The sequence below is a fragment of the Lissotriton helveticus genome, chromosome 2_1, assembly GCF_964261635.1.
Source record: "Lissotriton helveticus chromosome 2_1, aLisHel1.1, whole genome shotgun sequence".
Classification (NCBI taxonomy): Eukaryota; Metazoa; Chordata; class Amphibia; order Caudata; family Salamandridae; genus Lissotriton; species Lissotriton helveticus.
In genome coordinates this window covers 1983879009-1983904902 of record NC_136059.1, presented here as the reverse complement: position 1 = coordinate 1983904902, position 25894 = coordinate 1983879009, and the positions used below count along the sequence as shown (strand labels likewise).

The window sequence follows — 25894 nt, the reverse complement described above, 5'->3', positions numbered from 1 at the left end:
ATCTCCTTACTCCGGTGTCTGTGTCTCCACCATCCAAGCACAGGAATGCAGGCAGTTCACTTCCACTGTCTGAGGGTAGCTGTCCTCGTCCTTCTCCTGGTGCCATGCTATGCCAGGGGCATCCTGAATGCACCCCACTGACCCCAGGACTCCGACTCAAACTGTCCAGAGAGTCATGCTAGAAGGCATGTGTTATTAATGCACTGGGTGCGGGTGCAGGTACCCGCACTCTCTCTCTCTCTCACACCTTGCACGCAGGACTCCAGGGCAATGTTCAGGCTAATATATCACAGCTGAACTTTACACGAGTGGTATCAGTAGACCGCACTCACACTGATGCAGGAAAAAGGTCTGGGTTACGCTAGTATGCTGCCACTGCCACTTAATGTGCTACTGCAAGCCATCGTTAGTTGGCCACCGTCTGCCTAGGGCAAGCTAGGTGCACCCCTGTACGTCACATGACAGGCCCTGGACCTCACGTTGGCATGGACAGGTCTATGCTTCTGGGCACACGCTACAGCATGACATAAGCTAGTGTAATGAAAGTCGCAACATGAGTTTCAATTGCAGTTGGCCACTCTGGGCTGGGGTGCATGCCTAGTCACCATGTGGAGAACATTCCAACCCCAACAGCCATAAAATGTTCCCAAATTGAGAATGCATTACACTGCCTTAACATTAGTGGGTAACACTATAAAAATAGGAATAAAATAACTTAATCAGAGCCTATGTAGATTCGCAGCCCATATTTTCTTCTGAGGCACTGGCAGTCAACTGCCTCCTTGTCTGCGATATTTGTTTACTGTCCAAGAAGAATGATGAACTGAACATGTTCCAGCAGTCCAGGCTTTTTAGCTAAGCCTTAATCCGCGTTTCCGCCTCCGTTTAACCCGTTTGCTGCTTTGAACGTTCCGTGCCAGTGCGGAACATTCTATTAAGCGGGCGGGGCCGCGTCGGCCAACGGACGTGCGCAGCACTACGGAGGTAGTGCTCGCGACAGCCGTTGGCCGACACCCACAACGAACGGGTTAATATTCTGCTTTGTTCGGGCTCAGTCATTCCATTTTGCAGTTTTGCTCACACCCCTCTCAGAAAACGAACTAAAATTATACCTTCATTCTCCAATTTGTGTGCGCGTCCCTCTCTTTATGAGCACATGTATGTTTACTCTTATCCAGCTCTCCATCCTGAACCACCGTGAAAGGGCAGAGTGAGTGAACATTCTAGTCACCTGTTGCATTGGCATGGTGGCATTCGTGCCTCCTATGGCGAAAGGCACCAAACGCTAGAACTGTGTGTGCTCTGTCCTCTGCAGGCTAAACTATAGGGTTTATCTTTGATTATCAGTTCAGCTAATAATAATAATAATAACTTTATTGCATGATAAGTTGAAATCTTACAAAAAAAAATCATCAATACTCACCCATTAAAACATAACTATAATCTGAGATCCATTATAACCCTCAGCATAACTATTTCCACAGCGAATAATTGAGAATACATTATATACACTAATTTAGTTAATCATTATTGCTAGTCAACAAGGACAATATTAAAATAGAAGTGATTTACAGTTATGAATTCATTACTTATGTGCAAATTCGCATGTGCAATTCAGAATTCTTCTCTAGCTATTAGTAACTTCTAAATTTAATATACTCTAATCACTAACTTCCAATTTCTTTTTCGCAAAAATCAGAAAAGTTGTAAAAATTGCGTTCATTATTATGTCCATTGGCTTAAAACAATCTACCAAGGCTTGTCTACATGATCGTACACCTCTATCAATAAAATAATACTTTAAATATCTCATTCTTTCATCCTTCAGTGATGTAGATATACAAACCAAATGTGCAAAGAAATATATTCAAGTCAGGCGAGGTTTTATATTTTCGTTTTGTTTAGAGACCCCAGTAATGTTTAATGTAAAACCTAGTTTTTCTTGTGGAAATTCTACTACTTGGAAGAAAAATGATTGATCAATTCCTCTAAACTGCGTGTTATATATACCCATTGTCGTTATAGGGTTTGATGCTAGGCTTTTGCTGTAGTTGGTCTTCTGATGGAGGCGTTTCTCTGTAGGATGGAAGGGCTAGACTTCAACATTGTTTCTTGATTCTCTGCTTATGCCCCAGGCAGCTTTGGAGGTATATGAGTAACAAAAGGAGGAGTATACTCCTCCTTTTGTTACTCAGATACCTAGCACAGGGGACTTTGAGTATACTCCCTTCACATACCGTGAATAAATCCCTTACTCTCTCCATTGTTAACACACAAGCTTTGGAGGTATAGCCCGTTACTCTGGGCGTACCATTCCCTCTTCTGCATAAGCTGGTTCTGACTCTCCTAAGTGTTGGTCACATAATTGTGCTGGTATTCAAAGTGAGGGTCATGTTGGTCTACAGCCGAGACTGGCTCTGGTATTCTGCTAGTTGTTCTATTTTTTCTTGGGTATGGTATCCCTGTCCATAAAATATTTGTGTGCTGTATGTTCTGTGATTAAAAGCTGAACACCAGAATCTTTTAAAATGCACGGCTCAGCAGAGAGCGACAGGTGAGCGAAGGGTTCTCCTTCAGGCCTTCTTGCAGCTCTTCCTCAGGCCTTGTGCTGGAGAGCTTGGCAATCGATCAAGGCCTTCTTTCAAAGGCACTCATCCTTTCAAGGGCTGGCCATGGGAACGTCTTTGTTTTGCACTCCCACAAATTCTGCACTGACAAGTTATTGACTGACCAAAAACAGATGAACCATTAACAATGTGTGTGGTGTACCCTTAGAGAAGACTCCTGTGCATGGCATACATTTCAGTTCCTACCTGCTCGCGCCACTGACTTTGGCTATGTCGGCTAATAACCTCCTGTGTTGGAATGAATTGTCAACTCTACAGATGCCGCCCACAATAAACTTGAAGTAAATGTAAGACATAGGCTGATGGATTTTAACCACTTCCAACTCTGCTTATCCCAAGTGCCAGGATATCTTCTGCGGCTGAAGGCTAAAGTCCAAGTCTGGGTTTTCCTCAAGGTAATTACCATTGCATTGGGTTTCCAGTCTCCTACTAGAGTGCCCGTTTTCCACTGGAGAACTGAATAAGTTGGAAAGGATTTATTACTATGGATTAAGCACTAATATGGTAAGTTTCTTCTTTGATTGAATGATTCAATAATGGATGCCCGTGTATTAGTCTGGTCTGGCACCATTACATTCTTGTATTTGCTTGGTATTGAGCACCTTGTGACCTTAAATAGCACAAGACAGTGTTCCAGGGTGATGTTTTGGTAACGTGTCTATCAAGTTATGTTAATACTCTAAGGTCACAGCCTCTGCAAAAGTGGATATCTGCTAACTGTGTTGAATAGTGACCTGAAGTCCACAAATCAGCAGAATAACTGCTCTCTGCCCCATATAGACCACTGGACAACATTCACATAGAAAAATAGTTGTTTGCTGTCCTCATATTGACCCTTATTCCCTCCGGAGACATTGGGATATAGTAACTCTGTTTGGCCAATACTCAAAAAGGTATATAAACATCCTCGTAAGATTTCCCATACACATCAAGCCATGACACTAGCCTGTAGGAGGCAGGCTGTGCCAGAAGTCCCAATTTATATGTAAATGATGAGAAATTATTTCCAGTAGTGCGGCTTGGGGGATATTATGCCTAGTATTGAGGATAATTTTAGACACAATCTCTAACATTTTCCAAAATGTAAGTACTGCAGGTCAGTAGTTTGCATATAGGTACAGAGCCTGAATTCCTTTCAAAATGCACAATTTCTTCTCATATTTCATTGTTTCTGAATTGCATCCACTTTGATTGGAGAAAAAGCATAGCTCCATTGATGAATATTTTTCAGCCTGATAACTCATTCTAGGTTCAAGATGATCTGGGAAAAGGGGGCTTAGAAGTCCACAGCATAGTAACCTGCAAGCACATTTACAGCATGCAATCTGCTGGCTGGACCCCGATGACCACTGTGGGAAAGGGCTCTTGCGTGGCTCCCATGGTGGGTCGTCGCTGCCTGTGTTGGAGGGAGCCGCCAGGCACACCCTATAGTATCTGCCATGTGTGTAGGCTAAGGGAGATGCCAGTCATGAGAGTGATACACTAGGCCCATATGCGCCGCATATGCCAATGTGGTCCCTGCAGCCGTTCCTCAAGATAGCTAGGATTACGTCTGTATAGTAATGGAGTGTTTGAGGTTGCGACATGCTGAGTGCCCTGTACCCTGATGTCCAGTTTATCACGAGGGAGGACCCGACAGCATCCTGTGTACTAAGTACAGGCCAATACTTGCAATACGCAAGGATTTCGGCAACAGCTTACAAGTTGTGGCTGTGCTTCCCAGAGGAGCTGCTGCACTTCTATACCCTGACAGCACTACTGTCCATGACAGGGGGGGTGTACATTGATCTCAAACGTATACCGAGCATTGTGTGACAGTCTCCCGGGCCGACACGCAAAATTGGAGGAGGTGTTTGAGCCCATTACTGTTAGCGACTGGGAACGTGTAAACGAGGGGGTAATGACGGTTAGCGCCAATGCCAGAATTAAATTGATACAGTACAATTATTTACATAAGACATGTGTCCAAAAACACTACATACTATATATAGTACCTGAATGGATTGCTTCACCCGATGTGGAAGACCAGTGGCGGACTTCCTACAAATAGAAGGATGTCAGGGATGGGCAATGCCATACTGACAGGAGTTACTGGAGAATCTTATTAGAACCAATGGTTGGGGCGTAGCATTACATGATACAGCAGGTTATGTTAAGCCTGGTTCCCTCACCCGAAGATATGAAACTTAGGAGTAAATGTATACAACTCTGCCTGCCTTAGGCGAAACGCCGCATAGCTATTAAGCGGCCTCGGTGGAGCCCCCGAGGGATGGGGACTGGCTTAGGGTCGTGTCTGGATGGGCAATGGCAGAGGAAGTATGCATGAAGCATGTCAGACGGGATGAAAAGTTGGAGGATGAGGTGAAAGCATGAATGGCCATGTTGATTGACTTGAGGAAACCCCCAGACGCCAAGCCCACATAGAGAGTCCGGAGATGATATAAGGTCAGCTCACTGACAATGGACTGGAGGGGGATTGCCATATGTGGCGGGATGCCTCGCTATGGCTTGTTGCTGTGCCCCCAGGTGGTCTATGGTTTGCCAAGAGGACATGACACATGAGACACCACTGTGACGTAAAAAAGTATGGTTGAATGGGAACGAGACAGGATGAGGCGTTGCCCCAAATTCTTGCATATCCCTCAATTTATGGATTGTAAATTATAGCTGGGAATATGCACCATTAGGATAGTTGAATCATGTGTCATTATTAGGACATTTGGCAAGTTTATGCTGCAGCTACAGACAAACCCTCTAAATGTTGCTGCACTGATCCCACTGGTCACATCTTCATCAGTGATCACACGGAACCTGTTCTTGTACTAACTATGCCTGTGGCTTAAACAAAGGAACTAGTAAGGAATTTTTTAACAACCCCAAATAACTAAATAAGAAAGTTGCACTACACAAAAGATATCTTACAATAATTTATAAAAATAGTTTCTATTTTTATGCATTTTAGAGGCTAGGACGAGCCAAATCCCCCGGATGATTTCAGAGGTATAGATTTTTAAATAAAAGGTCAATCTCAATCCAACTGCGAACAAGCATGGTAACCGTAAAGTTTGTAAACTTTTGATAAGTTTGCTACAGTTATGATCAACTACTCCAGCCTGACCGGGGCAACCAAATCCAACAGGGAAAAAGTCAGGGGGTCCACTAAGGAGTATTTGGACAGTTACCTGGCCACCAAAGTATTCTCCAGTCCATTTCTGAACTTTACAGCATGACGCCCATAGACTTCAATGGAGTGGGCCTGATTCTGTGGACGCAGGAGATGAAGGATGCTCTGGGTGCTGTGCGGTCCATAGAGGTGTCCTTCCGAGTACTCCTCGGTCCGTGGGTCAGTTAAGGCCACTTTGGCCACAGAGGGCTGGGCCCCTTGAAGTCCTCCTTGAGCTAGTAGAAGACCAGCTGCTGCTGGGCTACCGGTCTCCGACCACAGTGATCACAGCGGTATCCTCTGGTGGAGGCTAATGTCCCTCTTGGGTGCCAATCTGGACTCAGACAATACTCCAAGGTCTGGCAGGCTGCGGTCCTACTTTTGGCCATCGAGGATGGGTCTCTTGGGGCAACCAGCAACGGTCACTGCTGATTCTCCAGAAGTGGCTACTGAGTTGCCGAGATGGGCTACTTCAGTGTTGATGGCCCTGGTGCTGGTTCCAGTGGATTAGCTGACTGACGATTGAAGACACATCTTTGGGGCTTGGAAGCGACTTTTCATCAAACCAGGAGCCACAGGCACAGTCCTCTCTTCGAAAACCAATGGCACAGTAGGTGCAGTCCAGCAGACTGCATTCTTTCTTTGCCAAGTCCATGGATCAGCAGGGCAGTCCTTCATCGATCCTGTCTCCAGTTCTATTGTGCTCTTAGGGTGCCAGGGATGCCAGATTTCTGCCCAGAAATTGCCCTGGGACAATGCCGTCTCTAACTCATGGGCTACCAGTATCCCTGCTTCCCTGTTACAACTTCTGGCTATGTCGGGCATCTAGCAATTCAAGAGTGCACTATTCTGCCCACTCCCAAGATGTCTGACCTCTTTTTAAAATGTTAGGAGCTTGGTAGCACACCCTAGAGGTGGGGCTACCTGGGGCATGACTCCCACAGGAAAACCGGTTTATGCACTGGTCTTCCTCTCTGTCCCCATGGCCAGCCTGTCTACCTAAACAAAGAGGCAGGTGTGTGATCGCCATTTGCCCATCATAGGCGGCTTTGCTTTCAGCTCGCCTTTTGGGTCAATACCCTGAGTGACTTCCAGCAAGGGACCTCTCCCTTTAGCAGACTACTATTCTTGCTTCGCCTGGGAGTCGTTTACATGACTACCCAAGAGGGAAGAAAGCTGTCTGGTGGCCAGGGACCGTGTGATGCCACTGGTCAAATGGGGTCAGAGAGTGGCAACTCTCTAAAAGTTGCATTAAGATGACACCAAGATGTTGGGATAGATGCGTCTTTTTCTGTATGTCTTTAAGTGGAACTAAGCCCTAATGTGTCAATGCATTTCCCATAGACACAGAATGAGAAAGCCTTTGATGCATACGGGTTTTCGTCACCTCAGTACTCGTCGTAGTCAAACCTATTTACATTTTATTTGTGAAAGCGATAAGTGTTGTGATATTTTTTGTTCTACCTACGTTCTAGTCTTTGAAGGCATTGGATGGTTGTTCGTGCCTCTTAGCTTGTGCAAGCCTGCTGATCCTGTATGTTTTATCCTTAGCAGGTCACTCAGTTTTGTGCAAGTGGTATTAAATGAGCTGGTAATATGATTGTATGAGCTTTAGCCCAATACAAGCACACCAACATCTTGGTGACATGATCATTGAAGAGTGTGCCTAAGATGATTTAAGCTATCATTAGGGTTATGCAGAAGTCAGGCCTTGATTGAATTTGTGCCGGTGTCACTGAGTGGACATTACTTGCAGCTCTTTGTTTTGTGTATGAGGCGGATCTTCAATGTACTGTTTTTTTCTGGAGATCCAGAAAAATTGTGTTAAGTAAGAAGCTGAGGTATCCTGTCTTCAGCACTAGGATAAGGACGATCTCATCACGTACCTTATTCTCTAATGGCTGTATGTGCAACACTTTCCCAAAGGTATGAATCTATATCTGGGACCAAATCCCTTGCTGTATTAATAGTGCTAAAAAAAGTAATTTTAGGGCCTATTAACCTTCTCTCAGGTACCCCTCATTATTGAGCCTATGGATATGCAGCAAATTTAGGGAACAGAAAAGATTATTACAAATTCATTATTAGCCCTAAATTAAATCAAACAAAACACACAATATGTACATTGACAGTTTGAGTGGTACTCTGTCATCGCTTTACACTTGTAGGAAAAAACACCAATGCAGCTTAAGTACAAATATGAATAATAAAAAGAACCTAAAATATCATTTGGTTTGAGCCCCTTAAATCAATTCGGTACTGTGGTCTTTGAAACTTCTATTAACACATTGTTTTCTAGAAAGACAACAGTGAAACAGGGCAAAATGGAACTTGAGTGTGCATGAAATGCCACCTGAGAGTACAAAGTACCCTTCATGGTTCACAGAGTCAGGAGTGGTGGGATTTTATCTTTGAAAATAGGATTTGCTCACATGGAAATTCCACCAAAAGGGTGGACCAGAATTTCTGTGTAAGCAAATTCTGCTATTACGGGTGGAGGTTGGAGCAATATTGGGTGGTTAGCCAGCAACAGTTGGTTTGTACACAAACTAGCACATGTGGGTGGGTGGTCATTCAGGTTTCCCACCCCTCAAAGGCTTGTAGATTTAGCCCTGTCAAGGGCAGGAGTGCATTTCTTTTAAAATGTTATTTGGGCAGGTGCACGCCCATAATTGGTGGAGTCGTAGTTGAAGAGTTTCTCTATGGGGAATATATTTAGCAGTTGGAGAAAACAGATAATGTTTTCAAGTGCAGTTGGAGTGACCCATCACACTGCTACTCATGGAAATATAAACTTCTTCCATTTGTGTGCAGAAGTGCCTACAACCAACAATCTGACACAGTTGCGAATTCCTATGAGTACTATAGAATTATCTGTGAATTCCTAAAAAGTCAAGAATGTTCTCCAAACATAGGAGTCCTACTGCGGCACTACATGTCCATGTCTGGCATATTTGTGAATCGGGCCAAAGAAGTTAATCTGGGCAAGTGAAGAACTTGATTTAGAGTTTTCTTATCTGCCATTAAATTAAACCTTATCAAACAAGCCGGTGAAAGGCCGAAAGTACAGATAAGGACGCCATAGTGGTATGTGCGCGCGCACGCTCGCACCCTCTCTTAGGCTCAGAAGGCAGGACTCGGCCGCCTGAGTGGCAGGAGCAGTCTGGGGGCTTTTAATTCTTGGCTAAACTAGGACAGCCCGAGCAGCGCCGAGCGCAGACCGCACTGGGCAGTGGGCAGAGAAGGTTGGACCGGAAGCAGCAGGCCTTGGGTTCCAGGGTCCCACGCTCGACTCCGAATCATCTGAAAATGTCTTCTTATCAGCTGGGTTTTTAGCAGTGCTCGTGCATTGCAGATACAGTAACTGTTCCGAGGTCGCGTCGGATTAAAGACCAATGACCACGCCAGAGGAGCAGGCTCTGGACCATGGCTCCGTCACCGCCGACCCCAAGAGTGCCAAAGAGCCTCTGTCGCACCAGACGATGAAGACGTTTTGTATCAGCATCGTGGCGTACGGCCTCCCCTTCTGCCGCCGGCGGGTGAGTGAGGGTCGCCTCTCCGAATGTTCTGAGCTTGAAACCCTTGAACCAGCGGTGCGTCAGGTGCAGTGGCACCGGGGCCGCGGGTGAGGGCGCACACCGTACCCCCAATGAATGGTTGTGTTTGCTATAAAAACAGGGCTTAGCTTGTCGCATTAGGGGGCCAGGGCGCCCTTGCTACGCACTTGCTTGAAACCTAATGCTGGGCCACATACCTCCCGAGCTGTGAGAGAGATTGGGGATTGCATCGAGGCGTCTGTGTTTAATCTGTGCATGCCTCCCCTCCAGTCACTGTGCAATCTCCAGAAATGTTTGCTTGTAGCAGCAGCCTTTTGCTTTTTGTAATTGTCATTTTTATATTCCACAAACATCTGCGTCCTTGCTCGCGCTCTTGGCTTTATTCACTTAAAGGACTACGTCTAGAAGAGACATGGGAAGAAGGGTTAACGGTCCTGGTGCCCCGACCCCATTTTTAGGATGAAGGACACTTGGCACAGTTTCTCCTCCACCTTGTTTAGTTTGTCAAAGATTTGGGGAGTTTAGTTCAAGCGGCCATGAACTTTTAAAACTTTCATATTCTCTGATGATAATCGTTTTGCTTTTGAAATATAACTACTGCCTGTATTCGAAGAAAACAATGTAATTCCCCCGTACCCTGTAGGTCTTAATTTTTTCAATTACGGTAAATAAAAATAGCGTGTTACCATGCGACTGATAGTTTATATATAGATAGTCCGCGATTGCAATGCCTCGGTCCCCAGCAAGCCAAGCTCCATGCAGGCCGCGGCCCTTTTACTTGGCACTGATTCTGCTAAGTGTGTATCTTGACAGATAGCTGTACACGGTGTCCCTTGTCGGGCACAGAGTATTCTTTACCTGTTATCGAAGTATGCCTATTTGTGCAACCGCGAACATGTCGCAAGTAAATCGGATTTATTTCTAAAATCCTCTAGTGCTTCCGTTTGATTTGGCCTCCAGCGATGGATGTAAACCAGTTTTCCAAATACAGTTCTATTGATTTTATCAACAGTGAGCACAAATAAAATGATTGTATATTGAAACTGATGAGAACCCCCTCTGTGCTAGTTTCTGAAGCACTCTGTCATTCCAGCGCCTTTGTGTCAAGGTGGCCATCCGCCACTGATCGCTGTGTCAAAGGTGATGTGTCCAGAGCAGTTCTTAAAGTGGCCTTTGCATGGAGAATGTCCGGGATCCTGCCCATGCTCGGGTGTTGAGATTACACGTGTTCATGCTGGACCTTTAACGCGCCATGTGTTTCACTTGATGCTGCTCCAGGATTTGGGGCTGGTTCATGTTCACATCTGGTGATTGAGAGGAACGTGTGCGGGTTCAGCATGTTGGAACCTGCCCTGAGGCGTTAAGCTCTGAGTAACTACCAGTCCTCTTTAAAGTTTTACATTTTCTGCTAGTATTCCATGTCAACCTCTGCTCCCTCGTAAACCTAGCCCGCCATCATTTTGTTTTCCTTTCTAAACCTTTGACTAATACCGTGGCACCCATTACTCATTAAAATATAATTAAAAGTGCAATGTATTTTACTCCGTTTAATTCGTGAATTGTGCCAGTTGCAAACGTGCATTCTAAAGATGAGCACGATGCCTGTCCTCGCGAGAGAGAGGAAGTGCTCTGCTAGTGGATCGATGCTGAAGGCAGAGGATGTGGCTTACGGCTAGAGCGGCCGACCAGAAAGCTGGGGACGCAGGTTTGAGACTGACAGGAAGGCTCAAACATCCCGTGATTCTGGGTAAATCACTTAATCTCCCCATGGCTAAAATTAACAATAATAATAAAAAAACTGTGTCCGCCAAGTAAAGCGCTCTGATACCATCGGGTCGAGTTCGTGCTTTATAAAACTGCAACAACAAAATATATATATATATATATATATATATATATATATAGATATATATAGATATATATATATATATATATATATATATATATATATATATATATATATATATCTATATAGATATATAGATATATATAATTTTTTTTTTCACGGGTAGACTTCCTCCGTTGTGGAACCACGCAGACGCGTTCGCTCCTGCCCCACTCCGACTAAACCAGAGAACGTAGTGTGGGTTGCACGTGGCCCCCCTGTGTGCCTTTGAGCTGTTCTTGCGTAAGGAGTTTTGTATCTGTGCCGTACCTCCCAGTAAACCGGCCATGGCAAGGTGACTTTGTTCAGCCTTGAGTGGACCTAGCCCACATTGAAGCTAACTTAATAAAACAAACCCGGCTCTGCTGGCTTTCAAAAGGCTCGCGTTGACAGAATCCTACAGTACTTTAATTTGCGCCCAAAAGCGAATTCCATTTTTAATAAGCTGATCTCTTCATATAGGGTCAACGACGTGGATGCCACGTGCGCTCATTTTCCTTTCTAGAAACTGGAGCAGCAAGAAATACTAGAAATGACGGCTGCCGTTTATAATTGTGTTCATGAATTCGTGGTATTGTTTGGGATGAAGATCCCGCGAATGTGATATTGATTCCGCGGATTTCTGTTCTTGTTTTCTCGAGAGGATTTTGACCGGAAGTGTGATGCAAAAGACGAGGGAAGGGACGCGTGGTGTGGCTTGAAGGGTAAACGCTGTGTGTTATATTCAGAGGCTCTCGAGCACGTGCCTATAAATGGACAGGGGCCACGTGGCCGCCGTCTGGACTTCTGAAAGTCACCGGCGCAGCAGGTGGACACCCAGGATGTGAGGGCGCCTCTCACAGCACCGCACGCAGAGCGGCCAGCACAGAGATCAACGCCTCGGCCTCGAGCACGGGCCTTCCAGCAGGCCCGGCCTGGAACCGAGAGCATCTCGTTTTATTAACGTTTCATTAATGTAAATTGTTATAAAATATGGAATGGGGAGGACCGGCAATAAAGGCTTCGCGCGCAATCTGTCACCGGCTCTGTGTTGTGGATAGTACTCAAAGGCTCTTTTCAGGATTTATTTGGCGATCAAGCTTTCATCTCGTTATATAGAAGACACTGAACACCAGAAATATTGCTGCGGCTTGTATTAATATGTTACTTTTAGTTCGCATGTTTTCCGACACAGTTACTAGTCACATTTTATCACAAAACACTTTTTCTGTAATAGAATCTCCATTTTAAGTGGTACTGTGTACTTATTTGGCCATTTCTTCGTACGTTTTAGAATGGTTGTTAGAATTGTGAGGCATGTTGTAATAATTAAAAAAAAACTCCTGTACTTAAGTGAACCCTGTATGGCCAGTCTTAATGTTCATATTAATATCAGCATATTGCTTCGTGTATAGTACAACTGGTAAGTGCTCCCTATTTTAACCAAAGAGTTGTGGAGAGGAGCACGAGGGGAGAAATAACTCGGTTGGAATAAGCAGACTCCTCAGCAGGTAATTATCTAGAAGTTGAAAAAGTGATTTCCCAAGATCACACAATATGACTTGGTAAGGTCGATACCTGTTAAGTTAACACCATAGTTTATGGGTTTCACAGGTGGCACTAAACCTAATCTCCTCAATGCATTCTTAGCCCGTGGCTACTTGGAACTAGATTGCTGATGTGTGAACAGGTGGCATTTCTGCATACAAGCGGAGGAATTATGCATGGTTTTTGTGGTTTGTAGAACTGTCTAACAGTTGCTCTGTTCTAAAGATTAAATACAAGTTTATATGATGTCATGCTTTCTTGAAGAGTGCCTTTGATATAGCTTGAGCCCAATGCTGTAGTTTTGAGCCCAGGCTTTTGAATATGACTCCCTGGTTCACACTCGTGCTTGTCATTGTGAGATGTGTATCATACTTGGGGACCCTTGATTGTCCTTTGATCTGTTACTGAATCTGCAGTGATGAGCACACACAAGAGGGAAGCTGTGTGTCCAAAAATAAAAGACCCAGCGTGTGATTTCAGACTTGTACTGCTGAAAAAAATGTCAAGTCACACGTCTGATGTTTACGACTTTAAAGTATGGTGTAAATTAAGACAACTCTGTTGTATTACATGTAATAGTCATAACCCACGCTCTCTACATATAATATTCCTAACCCACGCTCTCTTGAAGATGCAATAAATGGCGCCTGAACTTTGATGATGATAATTAAAGTAATGTTTGTCCCGCAAGCTCGCAAATTAACTCCGAAAACGTATCCTTGCGAGAGTATATAACATAAATGAAATGCTTTTGAAATCTAGATGGCCTAGTTAGCACTTGTAAACAGAGGTCTGTAAGCAAGTAATTCTAAAGCCAACTAATCCGTTCCTGTAAGCAACAAAGGTGTGTAGTGTGTGGTCAAGGAAGTTCATGCACTATATATATATATATATATATATATATATATATTATATATATATTATATATGTGAACTCATAAAAGTTTAATACTCAGAAAATCCTCCAGGTGGAGCTCTTTACCATTCTGCAGGTCGACAATGTGCTCGGTATAGAGAGATATTTAAGGCTGTTTAGGAGATAGCAGACTCCTGGACAATGTTTTTGTCCTGTCTCGTCTTTTAGTTCTAAAAGTTATTTATAAATACAAGCTCAGTAGCCGTGATTCAGGTTGTCCCATTTCCATTCTTCCTCGTTTGAGTGCTTAGTGCATTTTCATATGTTGGACAATTCTGGGAAACTTGGTTTCAGAAGCGATTCAGGCCAACCTAGTTTGAGTTTAATGCTCGAACATTTTATCCCCGACGTGTGCTTCCATTACTGTCTCATGGCTTTACCCCACATGCGCCATAACCCCATGCATATCTGGATACACATGTCCAATTTGGGAGCTCAGCTTCGACAGGCTGTCCTTGGAAGACTTTTTTTTTTTAACCAAAGCTGTCCTTGGTTAACTTCTTGGTTTGTATTTTTCCATTAACTGGCCCATAGACTAAAAGTCAAGATTTTTTTGTTGTGATATATTTTCCTTACGTTCTTCCATTCACAAAGACACACTCAATCGCTAAATGAAAGTGAAGGTGTCACTTGTTAGGGTGTTGAGGGGTGAGCACACTTCCAGGCATTGTCTAGACAGGCAGGCTCGTGCATGAAACTTTGGCCTCACCGCATATGGCATGGTGGTGCTAGCACCTTCCACGCGGTGGCGCTGTCTCCTCAGATTGGGGATAAAGTGGGTCTAAAATTGAAACTACTTATGTTCTTAAACTAACTGGCAAGTTTTCATAACTTCTTTTTCTAACGGAACTTGTGTTTTCTTCTCAGGAAGAAAGGCTAGTTGCTTCATTTGTATTCTTGCTTGTAAGCTACTGCACTTATAATAATGACACAATTAAATAGCCTTGCTATAAAGTTAATGGAGCTCTTTAGGCAAAATCATATTCTTGTCAATTTTATTGCTTAAGCATTGATAACAGTCAGTGAAGAAAAGGGCCCTTGATACTTTGCTATTCATTTAATTGCACTTGAGGAGAAAGCTTTCTTCTTTGACATTTCGTTTTTGATTTCATTTAATGGCTAGCACTTTAAATTAATTTGCCTCCCCAGGACGAGAAGCAAGTTCCTTTGCGTTTTCTGTAATTCCAATTATCTTTTAATTCCAGTGGTAATTTTCTGTATTGCGTTGCTGGTATTTGTTGTTGCTGTGATATTTGTAAGCCGCCATTACCTCGCTCAGCAGCTGTGGAATGATGATGGCAGATGGCATTAAATGCTAAAAAGGACATCGTACACACATATCGGTCTCCCTCCTCCCCAGACCCGTACCTGTCCAGTAACCCTACCCATGGGAAACGTGTGCCCTTTGGTTCAGCTGTGCCGCGTCCTCCGTAGAGGGCAAATATAGAAACCACAAACCGGTGGAAGACGCCATGAGCCTGTAGTAGCTCCATGCAGACTGTAATGGAGGAATGTACAGTAAAAGTGTGTCTTTCTGTGTTTTAGATATGTTCCTGTTCGAAGGTCCTCATAACTTTGTTACTCTTGCATGCGGTGCACCCTTTGGTACATGTAATGCCCTGTAGGAGGGGTTCCAAAGCCGTGGCTCGCTTTCTTTCTGTACTACAGCCGCCTCTGGTTTGCACCCGTATTAGCAGGTGTAGATAAACGTTTGTTAGGAAGTTCATCTTAACCCGTGGTGGGCTGGTACTCCGCCTGCCGACGTCAGCCTGCTCCCGAGCTCGTTTCTAATAATAAAACGGACTGCAAAATGAATTCTCAAGATAAGGGTGCGGCGACAGGAATGCCGGCCGCGCCGCGGCTCGTTGGACTGCCCCTGCACCCGGCCTGCCTATCTCGCATTCTCAGCAGTGACAGCAGGTTCGTCTTAGGGACTGCTTCAAATAAAGTCTTAGATTCCTGTAGACGAGAAGGGCTTTCGGACGGTTCTGCACACAAGTCACCTGATGTCCACCCGCAGCCATCTGCCTCACGAAGGGCCTATTTGCATAGAGAGGACTAGACAGGGCTTACGTTGGGTAAAAAACTGGGGGGAAGGGGTCCCTCAAAGGGGCGTGGCCAATGTAATTAATGGCGTGGCTTAAAACACGTAAACTAAAAATATATGCTTAGCATAGTGTGCCACCCGACTTCTATTTTGCTGTTTCTATCAACGCATCTAGATGTATAATACACCAAGTAACATAATATCTACAACAAGTCTGGACTATTGCCTTTGCCAATGGTTGTTAGGTGCATAAGATAAACAAGCAGCAACTATGGCTTGTACATAATATTGAAAAAGCTTCCACTTAAAGCCCTGCTGACACCACAACAATGTTGCTGCTCCTGGGTTTCAAAAAGAGAAGGGAAATACAGAGAAAAAGGATGTCCCTTCCCCTACAATGCTCACCTAGCATGATGCCATGCCGTAACTTCTCCACTAGTGAGAAGTGAGCAGTGTGAGCACGCGCACATCATTGTGCCTTCTGTCACTGTAGTCCGGAAAAAACGGACCACCTGTTCCAGGGCACAAAACTGAGCCCGATGGAGACCCGTTTCGAGGCCCCCTTTAAAAAACTGCCAGTGCTCAGCACCGATGAGATCCGGCCCACTTAAAGCCCTGGGACTAGATATGGCTAGGTCATTTTTGCCTTCACCATGCTGTGGTGCGGGGGGGGGGGGGGATTAAACCACCACAACTCCATCTGCCCGCTCGTATCCCGGTGCATTTCCCTAGGAGCTGTCCGTACGCGCAGTAGTGATCCCCCTTGATGTATGGCGTCAGTAGCCCTCACAATCTGGGGCTGGGTGCCCTTGCCACTCCTGTCCAGTCCTTTCATAGGACGGATGACAAAATATCTTTTGCTGTTAGTTGTAGTTTCCTTTAACTTCAGGCTTAAGCAATTTCAGTAGGGCAGCTGTAGATCTGTGTATAACGGGCCGGGTAAAATGAGAGATCCGTGGCCCACTGAGAGTCTGATGAACATAGATGATTTGTTAATAGGTGCGGCCTACTCCTCAACGCCCCGCTCAGTCAAATAAGGCCGTATCAACAAAACCTGGCTAAGACAGTTAGAGCTTTTCATGTATATTTTTGTCAGGTGCTGTTCGACCTCGGTGGCAAAGCTTTAAGTGATTTGATGGATGTGCAGAAACGTGTACTTAAAGGTAGGTGGGAGGGCATTTGGAAAAGCTGGAGATTGCAAATAGAGATTTAAACCTACACGCACATCACATTTATATTTCTGCTGCTTTCATAGAACTGCCAAGATAAGTTATTTTTAGGGCTCGGACTCCTCCCCCTGGGGGAGGAGTTTCGAGATCCTAATGTTATAAGAAAAAAAAGAAGAAGAAGAAGAAGGGCCTTGGTGAGAGGAATTCCACACATTCCTTTGCGTTTTCTGGCATCTGGTCAGTGATTCGTCTTCCCTGTGCTGTGTATGTAGTAGCCTTGAAGTGATAGGCTGTAAGTAATGTACGCGTGCCCGATGTGGCATTTTGTGTGCGAGAGCGAGCATGGCAGAGTGATTAATCTTAATTACGAGCTGTCAGAGTGGCCGTGTAATGCAAGCCAGATGATGCTAACGCGTTCACAGCGGTGAGCGCGTTCAATGTTAAATGACGAGAGGCAGCAGGCGAGGCTCACAGAAGATGACTCATACATGCTCGTCCACAAGCTTCATCAAAACAATGTGGAACAAACGGCGAAAATACTGGTTATGTTTAGTGTCTTTGTGGCATATTTGTCAAAATCTAATTATACAACATGACCCCTCGTTAGCCATGCTGTTTCCTGGCAAAAAGCGTTAATTGTGTATTTCTTTGTCAGTTTCTGACAAGGTGCGTCCATCCTTCGCATCTTCCGAACACCCCCACCTGAACTGTTATTTATCTGTCTTTAAACCCCGCAGCCTGCTGCTCCCTGCAGAAAGCGCTGGCGGGGTTTAATGGGAAGCCAAGTGTCTGGCTGGCCCCAATTAACACCCCGTGATTAGCTGGCATTCCTCCGCAGCGTGTCAGACACCGAAAAGAGAATAAATTGCATTTAATTAATGCTTCTCGGTGACACTGATCGGAGGCTGGGTTTAAGGACCGTGTGGAAGGGGGCGCCCTCCCCCCAATGTTTGTTTTTTCCATCTTCGATTGCAGGACTGCCGTGATGGGATTGCAAGGGGGGGGGGGGGCGCTCGATGAGGAATCTGCTGCGACCCCCAATGTTTGTTTAATTCACCACCACACAATTTAATTTCAAGTGAGCCGTCCTGTGCCGCAATTAAACAATAGTGTGGCTTAGGTAACGGACGCACGTACCTGAGCTGCTTCAATTTGAAGATGTATATAGCGTGGCTTATCCCCGGTGAGGGCTTCCAGGCGCTGTACGTGGGCACAAGGAGGTAAAGTGAATTGCCCAGACTCTCAGGACGTTGCGAGATTCGAACCGGGACCCCAGCTCCCGAGTCGGCAGCTCTGGTCGCTGCGCCATACCCAGTTCCCGGTCGTAAACGGTGCGAGCGTCCTTATAGGGTTTGGGAAAGCCACTGCGGGTAACGTTTTGTTTATATTTTGTCTGTGGGGGGGTGGGGGGGATACAAATTCTATCCTTTAAATCGACATTTTTTTTTAATATGCACGATGTCTTTCCGTTTTTTTCTAAAGATATCGCGATATTAATGCTCTGCACTGGCTGGAATGAGTGCTCGGTGGAAAGGCTTTTTCTTTTTCAAAAATCCAACTCCCTCTTAATCTGAAGGTTTTGCTTTTAACGGAAATGCTAGTATGACACTAAAAATCTGATATTTTCAATGGGCTGTTGTACTACCTTCAAAAAAAAAAAAACCATTAGGATGAATAGCTGTTTCGGCCCTGCTGGGCCACGATTCGGTGCCGATTCGGTGCCCTGAGGATTGCACACTGACCTCCGCAGCGCGCGCTCAGCCCACTGAGTCTCTGCAGGGGACCACTCTTGGTAGAAATTCGGGTCGCATCGTCTTTATGCTGCTACAACCTGTTCCCCAGGGACTATGCATGAGTTTGTGAAGCGTAATGAAAAGTAAACGATAATCAGTTACTTGACGGACTAAAATAACTAATGTTTTATTCACAGGCAAGGTGGAAAAATAAAATTAAATGACAGTGAAATTTACGCCTCTGACAGCTAGTTGGTGATATTGCGCAGACCTTACGTTGATCAACGACGCAGAGAGAATAATGTGCGCTATATCTCCAGGGTGACCATCATTTTAAAGCCAAAAACCGGGACATTTCCCACGAATAGGACTACAATCTTACTTCAACCCAGCGCCCAGGATGACAGCGCTCCTGAGCCGAGAATCCCAGAAGACAGCACACATAAATAGCTTTTTTTTTTTTTTAACCAAGTTACCAGTAGCACACATGTTCACAAAATTGCTTTCTCATAACAGTTGCTAACTATACCTATTTTGCAAAACATAAAAAGATACCTTCCCGCCGACCCTCACTCAAAACCGGGACAGGAGCTTCATTTCCTGAAATCTGCGGGGATAGCGGGCGAAGAACCTGGTCTGTCCGGGCAAACCCGGGACGCCTGGTCCCAATGACTACACCCCGCACCCGCGAGGCCCGAACACGGGAACATTGCGGGATCGGACGGCGGCCTGTGGAGCCGGAGTACCGCAGCGTTCCGCCTCGCCCCGCCCACACACACGAAGAAACGCAGCAGCTGACCCGGTCATTCTAAACCGGGTCAACCTGTTTAACTGCAAATTCGTCCTCTTAAAGGCACTACAAATAAGGGGTCGCAATGGAAGACCTAACCTCCCTACCCCCCAATCTAAAATATCTGAGATGGTGAGTAAATAACTGCTAACGTCACCGGTGTTTATGCCGAGTTTGATTTTGGCGACTTATTAACTCCGAGTTCAGGCTCCATGGAAGCCCCTGCCGGGGTACTGGGGTGCAGTAAATACGTTATCTACGTCACATCAGCGCCGACATCCTAAATAAGTATTTAAAAGCACTTCAGTGAGTGTACTTCGAGAGGGGAGACCAAGTAACACAGACCCCCCCCCCAAAAAAAAACTTCCCTGCTGTTTGGAAATGGCCAGCCCCGCCCAAGAAATCAAGCTCTACTCTGCTGAAATCACAGCGGCGCAGACTCTAAAATGTGTGTTCTTCGTTACAAACATAAGATTCGAAAGTTAACCCTCTGTTGGTAACGAAGAGCCACCGTTTTTTTTTCTTCTGCAAATACATTTGAAAAGAGATTGCGTGTTCCTCTCTCACGACCCTTGAGATGCCTCCACGCCTTCAAAAGGCTCCTCAGTGCCCGCGACCGCTTTTATTTTTTGAGGGCGGGGGCATGACGTGGGGTACGTAGTCCACCATAACAAAACACATGATGGCATGTCAGCATGATACGACATACCATAGCATCGCATGACACGACTTAGCAGGGCACATCAAGGCACGACCACAAAACATAGAAACACATGACATAGAAAAATAACACTGAGTATCATAACTTCAAACATTACAACAATAGTTAAAGTGACATAACAAAGCACAACATACCAGTACCACATAACACAGAACAGCATACTACCAGTGGCTGTGGGTGTCCAGGGGTGCAGCAGGTGCAGTGACACCGGGGCCTCGAGGGTCTCCCTTAACCCAGACAGTGCTGTATTTTACTACGAGTGGCGGTGGAAGTCCAGGGGTGCAGCAGGTGCAGTGACACCGGGGCCTCAAGGGTCTCACTTAATCCAGACAGTGCTGTATTTTACTACCAGTGGCTGTGAGGGTGCAGCAGGTGCAGTGACACCAGGGCCTCGAGGGTCTCCCTTAACCCAGACAGAGTAGTGAGTGCAGAGTAGTGAGTAGAGTAGTGAGTAGTGAGTGTAGAGTAGTGAGTAGAGTAGTGAGTAGAGTAGTGAGTGCAGAGTAGTGAGTAGTGAGTAGAGTAGTGAGTAGAGTAGTGAGTAGTGAGTGTAATAGTGAGTAGTGAGTAGAGTAGTGAGTAGTGAGTAGAGTAGTGAGTAGTGAGTGCAGAGTAGTGAGTAGTGAGTAGAGTAGAGTAGTGAGTAGGACATCACAGGCAGCAGCTGTGCAAGCTTCTTACACTCACAAGGAGACCACAGGCAGCTGAGTTGCAAGCTTCTCCCACTCACAAGAAGGACATCACAAACAGCAGCGGTGCAAGCTTCTCACACTCACTAGAAGGACATCACAAACAGCAGCGGTGCAAGCTTCTCACACTCACAAGAACGACATCACAGGCAGCAGCAGTGCAAGCTTCTTACACTCACAAGGAGACCACAGGCAGCAGCGGTGCAAGCTTCTCACACTCACAAGAAGGAAATCACAGGCAGCAGCTGTGCAAGCTTCTTACACTCACAAGGAGACCACAGGCAGCTGAGGTGCAAGCTTCTCCCACTCACAAGAAGGACATCACAAGCAGCAGCGGTGCAAGCTTCTCACACTCACAAGAACGACATCACAGCCAGCAGCAGTGCAAGCTTCTTACACTCACAAGGAGACGACAGGCAGCAGAGGTGCAAGCTTCTCACACTCGCAAGAACGACATCACAAGCAGCAGTGGTGCAAGCTGCCCTTACACACTCACAGCAGGTCCGGTGCCAAGGCAGCAGCAGCAACAGAGCAAGAGTCCCTTACAAAGAACAGGCACAGCACAGAGATGCACAATGCAATCTTCTCATACTCCCAGGCAGCAGCGGTGCAAGCTTCTCACACTCACACGAAGGACATTACAGGCAGCAGCTGTGCAAGCTTCTTACACTCACAAGGATACCACAGGCAGCTGAGGCGCAAGCCTTTCCCACTCACAAGAAGGACATCACAAGCAGCAGCGGTGCAAACTTCTCACACTCACAAGAACGACATCACAGGCAGCAGCAGTGCAAGCTTCTTACACTCACAAGAAGGACATCACAGTCAGCAGCAGTGCAAGCTTCTTACACTCACAAGGAGACCACAGGCAGCAGAGGTGCAAGCTTCTCACACTCACAAGAAGGACATCACAGGCAGTAACGGTGCAATATTCTCACACTCACAAGGAGATAACTGGCAGTACACACCACATGAACACACTCCATAACACATAGCAACAATACATTGGCATTTACAATGCCATTAGCTCAAACTCAAATAAATCCGAGCCCGATTGCATTTCTAATGCTTGTTGACTTTGCAATTACATTCAAACTGAGAAGCTAAACGAGCAGCATAATTTTTGCTTCCAGTGTTTTCACTCTCGGCTAGATTTTGTTCTTGCCTTTCACTCCAAATCACCCCTTTTAAATGCTAACAAGATGTGCAGTTCATGCCCCTCATTTCCATTCACAGTGCCACCAATTTGTTCAGTATATGTGAATATCGAGCTCTCTAGGTCCAGTTTTCCAGAGATCCAAAGAAGTAGCCGATATTGAAGTAAATAGGCTTTTGTTTGCCCCTTAGAAACTGTGGCTTTAACACAATTTGTCCATCTGCAACTAGCAGCACAATGTTCCAAAATCGGACCGTGTTAGGAAGGACATCCAGTCATGATGTTATCTCGTGCTCTTCCAACTCTGACCTTGGCCGGGCACACCAGCTCCTATAGTCCTTATTGATTTGGTCCCCTCACATCAGGCTGCCTATGATAGCAGATATAAAGTCATATCATGTGCCTCACTGGAGGCAAAGCTAAAGTGATCATTTAGCAGGCATTCTTCTTCTCCTTCTAGCATCAAGGACAGCCGTTCTCCTTTTTTGTGATCATTTAAAGCTCTTCAAGCTACTTGAGAGGCCAACAGCATGTGAGTGGATGGAAAAGTAGTGATGGGGCAAATTAAGGTGTTATACGCGATGTGCCTATTTTAAAGAACAGGTGAGCAGATTACCAAAGATAGGTGTTTACCTGAGATATAGGGAGCATGCACATTCATAAGTTGGACCTCCTTCTAGCTGAATCTTAAAATATTCAGAGGCTCACACTTCTGCGGCCTCACTGGCAGTGGCAGACCATCCTTTTCTTCTTCAGTTAATACTTCTGAATATTTTCTTGAGATGTATTTTTATATTTACCCTCTTAAAAGGGCTCTGAGATTGCCAAATGGTGGCTAGTAGTGTATTACAAAAATACTAAATAAGTAAATAATACATTTGCCTTTATCTTCAACTCGCTTTAATTATCCAAACTTTGCCAGTTCCCATCGTAGATGGCAAGGCATATTGTTTTACATATAGAAATATATTTCTCGATTACCGTGGGAAATAACTAAAGTTTCCCATGCCTGGATTTGCTGGCTTTTACTGTGCACTTTACCACTGCTCAAAAGTAATAAAGTTCCTGTGCTTCCCCACTAAAATGTGATGTACATTTAAACTTCCTATTTAATTGCCCTATAGGTCCCTTATAATTTGTAACTTAAGTGCACCTATGGCATGGATAGTAAAATGTCATGTGGCCTGCAGTATGTGCGTTTCCACCAACCAAAAGTATGACAGATGTTTCTGCCATGGCACCACTGTTCTCTGGCTAGGCTGCTGTTTAAATGCACTGCAAACACACATCAGGTAAAATGCATTTGCCATGTAGGAAAAGCCTATTTTTATGTATTCATAATGTACTTCTAAAGAGCGCCTTGTAGACCCTCGGTTAGAGTACTAATGTATAAAAATCGGGCACACTATAAATTGAGGCTAGTGTACCTTCACTGTGAAATAAAACCTTACATCGGTTTCACTGTGTAGGCCAAGCTAGACGTTTTTAGGCCTAGGTGGGAATACGATCTTTATAGTCCACCTCCACTTAGGAAAGGTATACAAAAAAACCTTCATAGTTATTTCCTGCTTAGTTTTTAAAACCTAACTTAATGGTGAAGTCAGATTTTTGAGAACTTAAGCAGAAAAGTAACTTAGTGAAAATGTACTTTAGGCTGCCTGACCTAGAACTGGCTTAAAACCCAATTTGTCACCTATCACACCTCCAGAGCTGTAATACGCACCTTTGAATGAGAGAGGTGACTTGGAGAACAAATGGCTTGCCTTAGGACCCAGGAAAGGCCATTGCATGTTAACTTCTGACCACTTAGCAGGGTTCGGCTATCTGGTAATAGACAGAAACAGTTGGAAGAAATAAAGGCAGCAGCTGCAATACCTCTTTTGGCCTGGAGTTGTCAAGGAAGGCTTCTTTTATCCATCCCCCGGACCCTCTTAGACAATTAGGGTTCAGCCTCAGTAGGAGGAAAATCCAGTTTTTACCCTGTGAGGTAGAAGAGTGGCCAATAAGCTGGAGACAGGTTTGCCTGGTGGCAGCCGGTCCCACCATCTAGAAACAGGGGCTCCTGGCTAATTTTACAGTTAAAGAGAAATGACATGTTAATATTGGAGGTGGGGGAAATGGGAGAAAATTGCTAGGATTAAGCGGTAGAATTCCCCCAATTGCTGCGTAACGCACAGCATAAATTTGACGCCATTACCCCCTCCTCAGAACATTCTTAGACCCAGAAAGACTCAGTCTGAAGAAAAATGCCCTGCTGGAAGCAGTATCCTGATTTCTGACTCTTGGCTCCTGCTGAGAGAAGAGAACTCGCACAAGGATTCAAGGATCCCTGATATTTCCTGACACCAGGGGATGGGAATGGTTCTTCACAGGTCAAGTGATTGGATTCCCATTTACCTGCTCCAAGGGCACAAACAAGCAGGAGGGCTCCTGACTCTAAGAGGGCCCAGCTGCCTTAATAAGACTGGAACCTGCAGGAGACTTGCCTGCAGAGAGTCCTAAGGCCCAGCAGGCTGATTTGAGGCCCTATATGCTGCAGGATTGGCTAAAAGAAGCTTACCAGAAGGAAGAAGCAATCTGAAGGCAAAATGTTTGACTGAGGCAACAGTCTTCTGTGTATCGGACTTCTGCTTCATCTCTTTCAGCATGGAGTTGCGCCTACCGCATCCTGTTGTGTTAACATATTTCCTTATTTTTTCTAGGTGCTTTTTGCTATAAAACTTTAAAAATCTGTTGTTCAGGTTCCCATTAATCTATTTTGATTATATGTGTGTTATTTTTACTCATTACATTTTCTCTGTCTAAATTTATTGGGGAATTGTATGATGTGTTCTTCACTGTAAAATACATTGTTTTAATACTTGAACTTAGCACACACTTCCCTGGGTGTTGCCTACTGCGAGTGCCATAACCAAGAGGGGTTCAGTAAAGATTCTGTCAGAACTGTGTTTTGGCCTAACTACAATGGGTTAAGTGAGTTGATAGGGATGCCTGCTCTCACAAATTATTAATAGCATTTCTGACCACAGCCTATGGTTGCCACGCCTGGTTGTAAACAACATGATGATAATTATGTGTAGTGCAACACTGATTTCTCAGATATATTTATAAAATGCAGATAGCACTAAAATATAACCATAGCAGCAAGCAGTGGCAAGGCCAATTGGCCTCTCGGCCTCTCATTAATATGATAACACATGCAAACCTATGCAAGCACAAATGCAGTATATCGCATGAAAGCCATACGTTTTGAACTTGCTCATGCGGGAAAAAAGATTGTTTCTTGCATGTCTTCTATGCAGAAAGCAAAGAATTCAATCTGACAAGTTAGTATGAGTGTAGTTTTCAGATGTTAAATAGTCCCCTGCGCATTCCAGTGTTAGCACGTCCTACAAGGAGGAATGATACACTAAACAGCCAGTCGCAGGAGGTGAGAGAAGAATGCTCCTCTAAGTGGAGCCAAAGCCTACTCTCTGTATATTGTAAAGAATTGGTAACAAGAATTCTTCAGATGGCTGCATTGTCAACCACACCTAAAAATAACGTTAGTTTATATACAGTACTTGCTTCCACGCTTGCTGATTTGTGGTGTCTTACATAACAGCTACTACCATCTAGTTGCACAATAATAGTTATATTGACTTTGTAAGGATGAAAGCCTGATTTGTTCCATTTGGTATTCAAACCTATGTAATGCTGCATACTCATAGAGATCAGCAGTGAGTGCATAATTCTCTAGCTATCCAACACTAGGGCATACATAACCTAGTGTAATAAATACATGTATAAACGATGTTACAATAATTATAAGTTCAAACTAGAAAAATCCCTCAAGATATTTTATAGGGGAAAAGAAAACACAAATACTTGTCTCACTTTCCTGCAGAGTTGGATTTTATACCTCACCAGGTGAAG

At 44.8% G+C, this 25894-nt stretch overlaps 1 protein-coding gene across 3 annotated transcripts in view; it reads left to right on the top strand.

The window, feature by feature from the left end:
- The window catches only part of FBXW7 (F-box and WD repeat domain containing 7), a 728515-nt gene that overhangs the window by 453799 nt on the left and 248822 nt on the right, over positions 1 to 25894 (top strand). The window contains exon 1 of one of the 3 annotated variants that reach the window (XM_078676927.1): positions 9010 to 9329. The exons of the other annotated variants lie outside the window; for them this stretch is intronic. Coding sequence (XP_078533053.1) covers positions 9186 to 9329 — 144 coding nt within the window. The 5' untranslated portion in view covers positions 9010 to 9185. Of the gene's footprint in view, positions 1 to 9009; positions 9330 to 25894 lie in introns of those variants that run through there. 3 annotated transcript variants of the gene reach the window in all.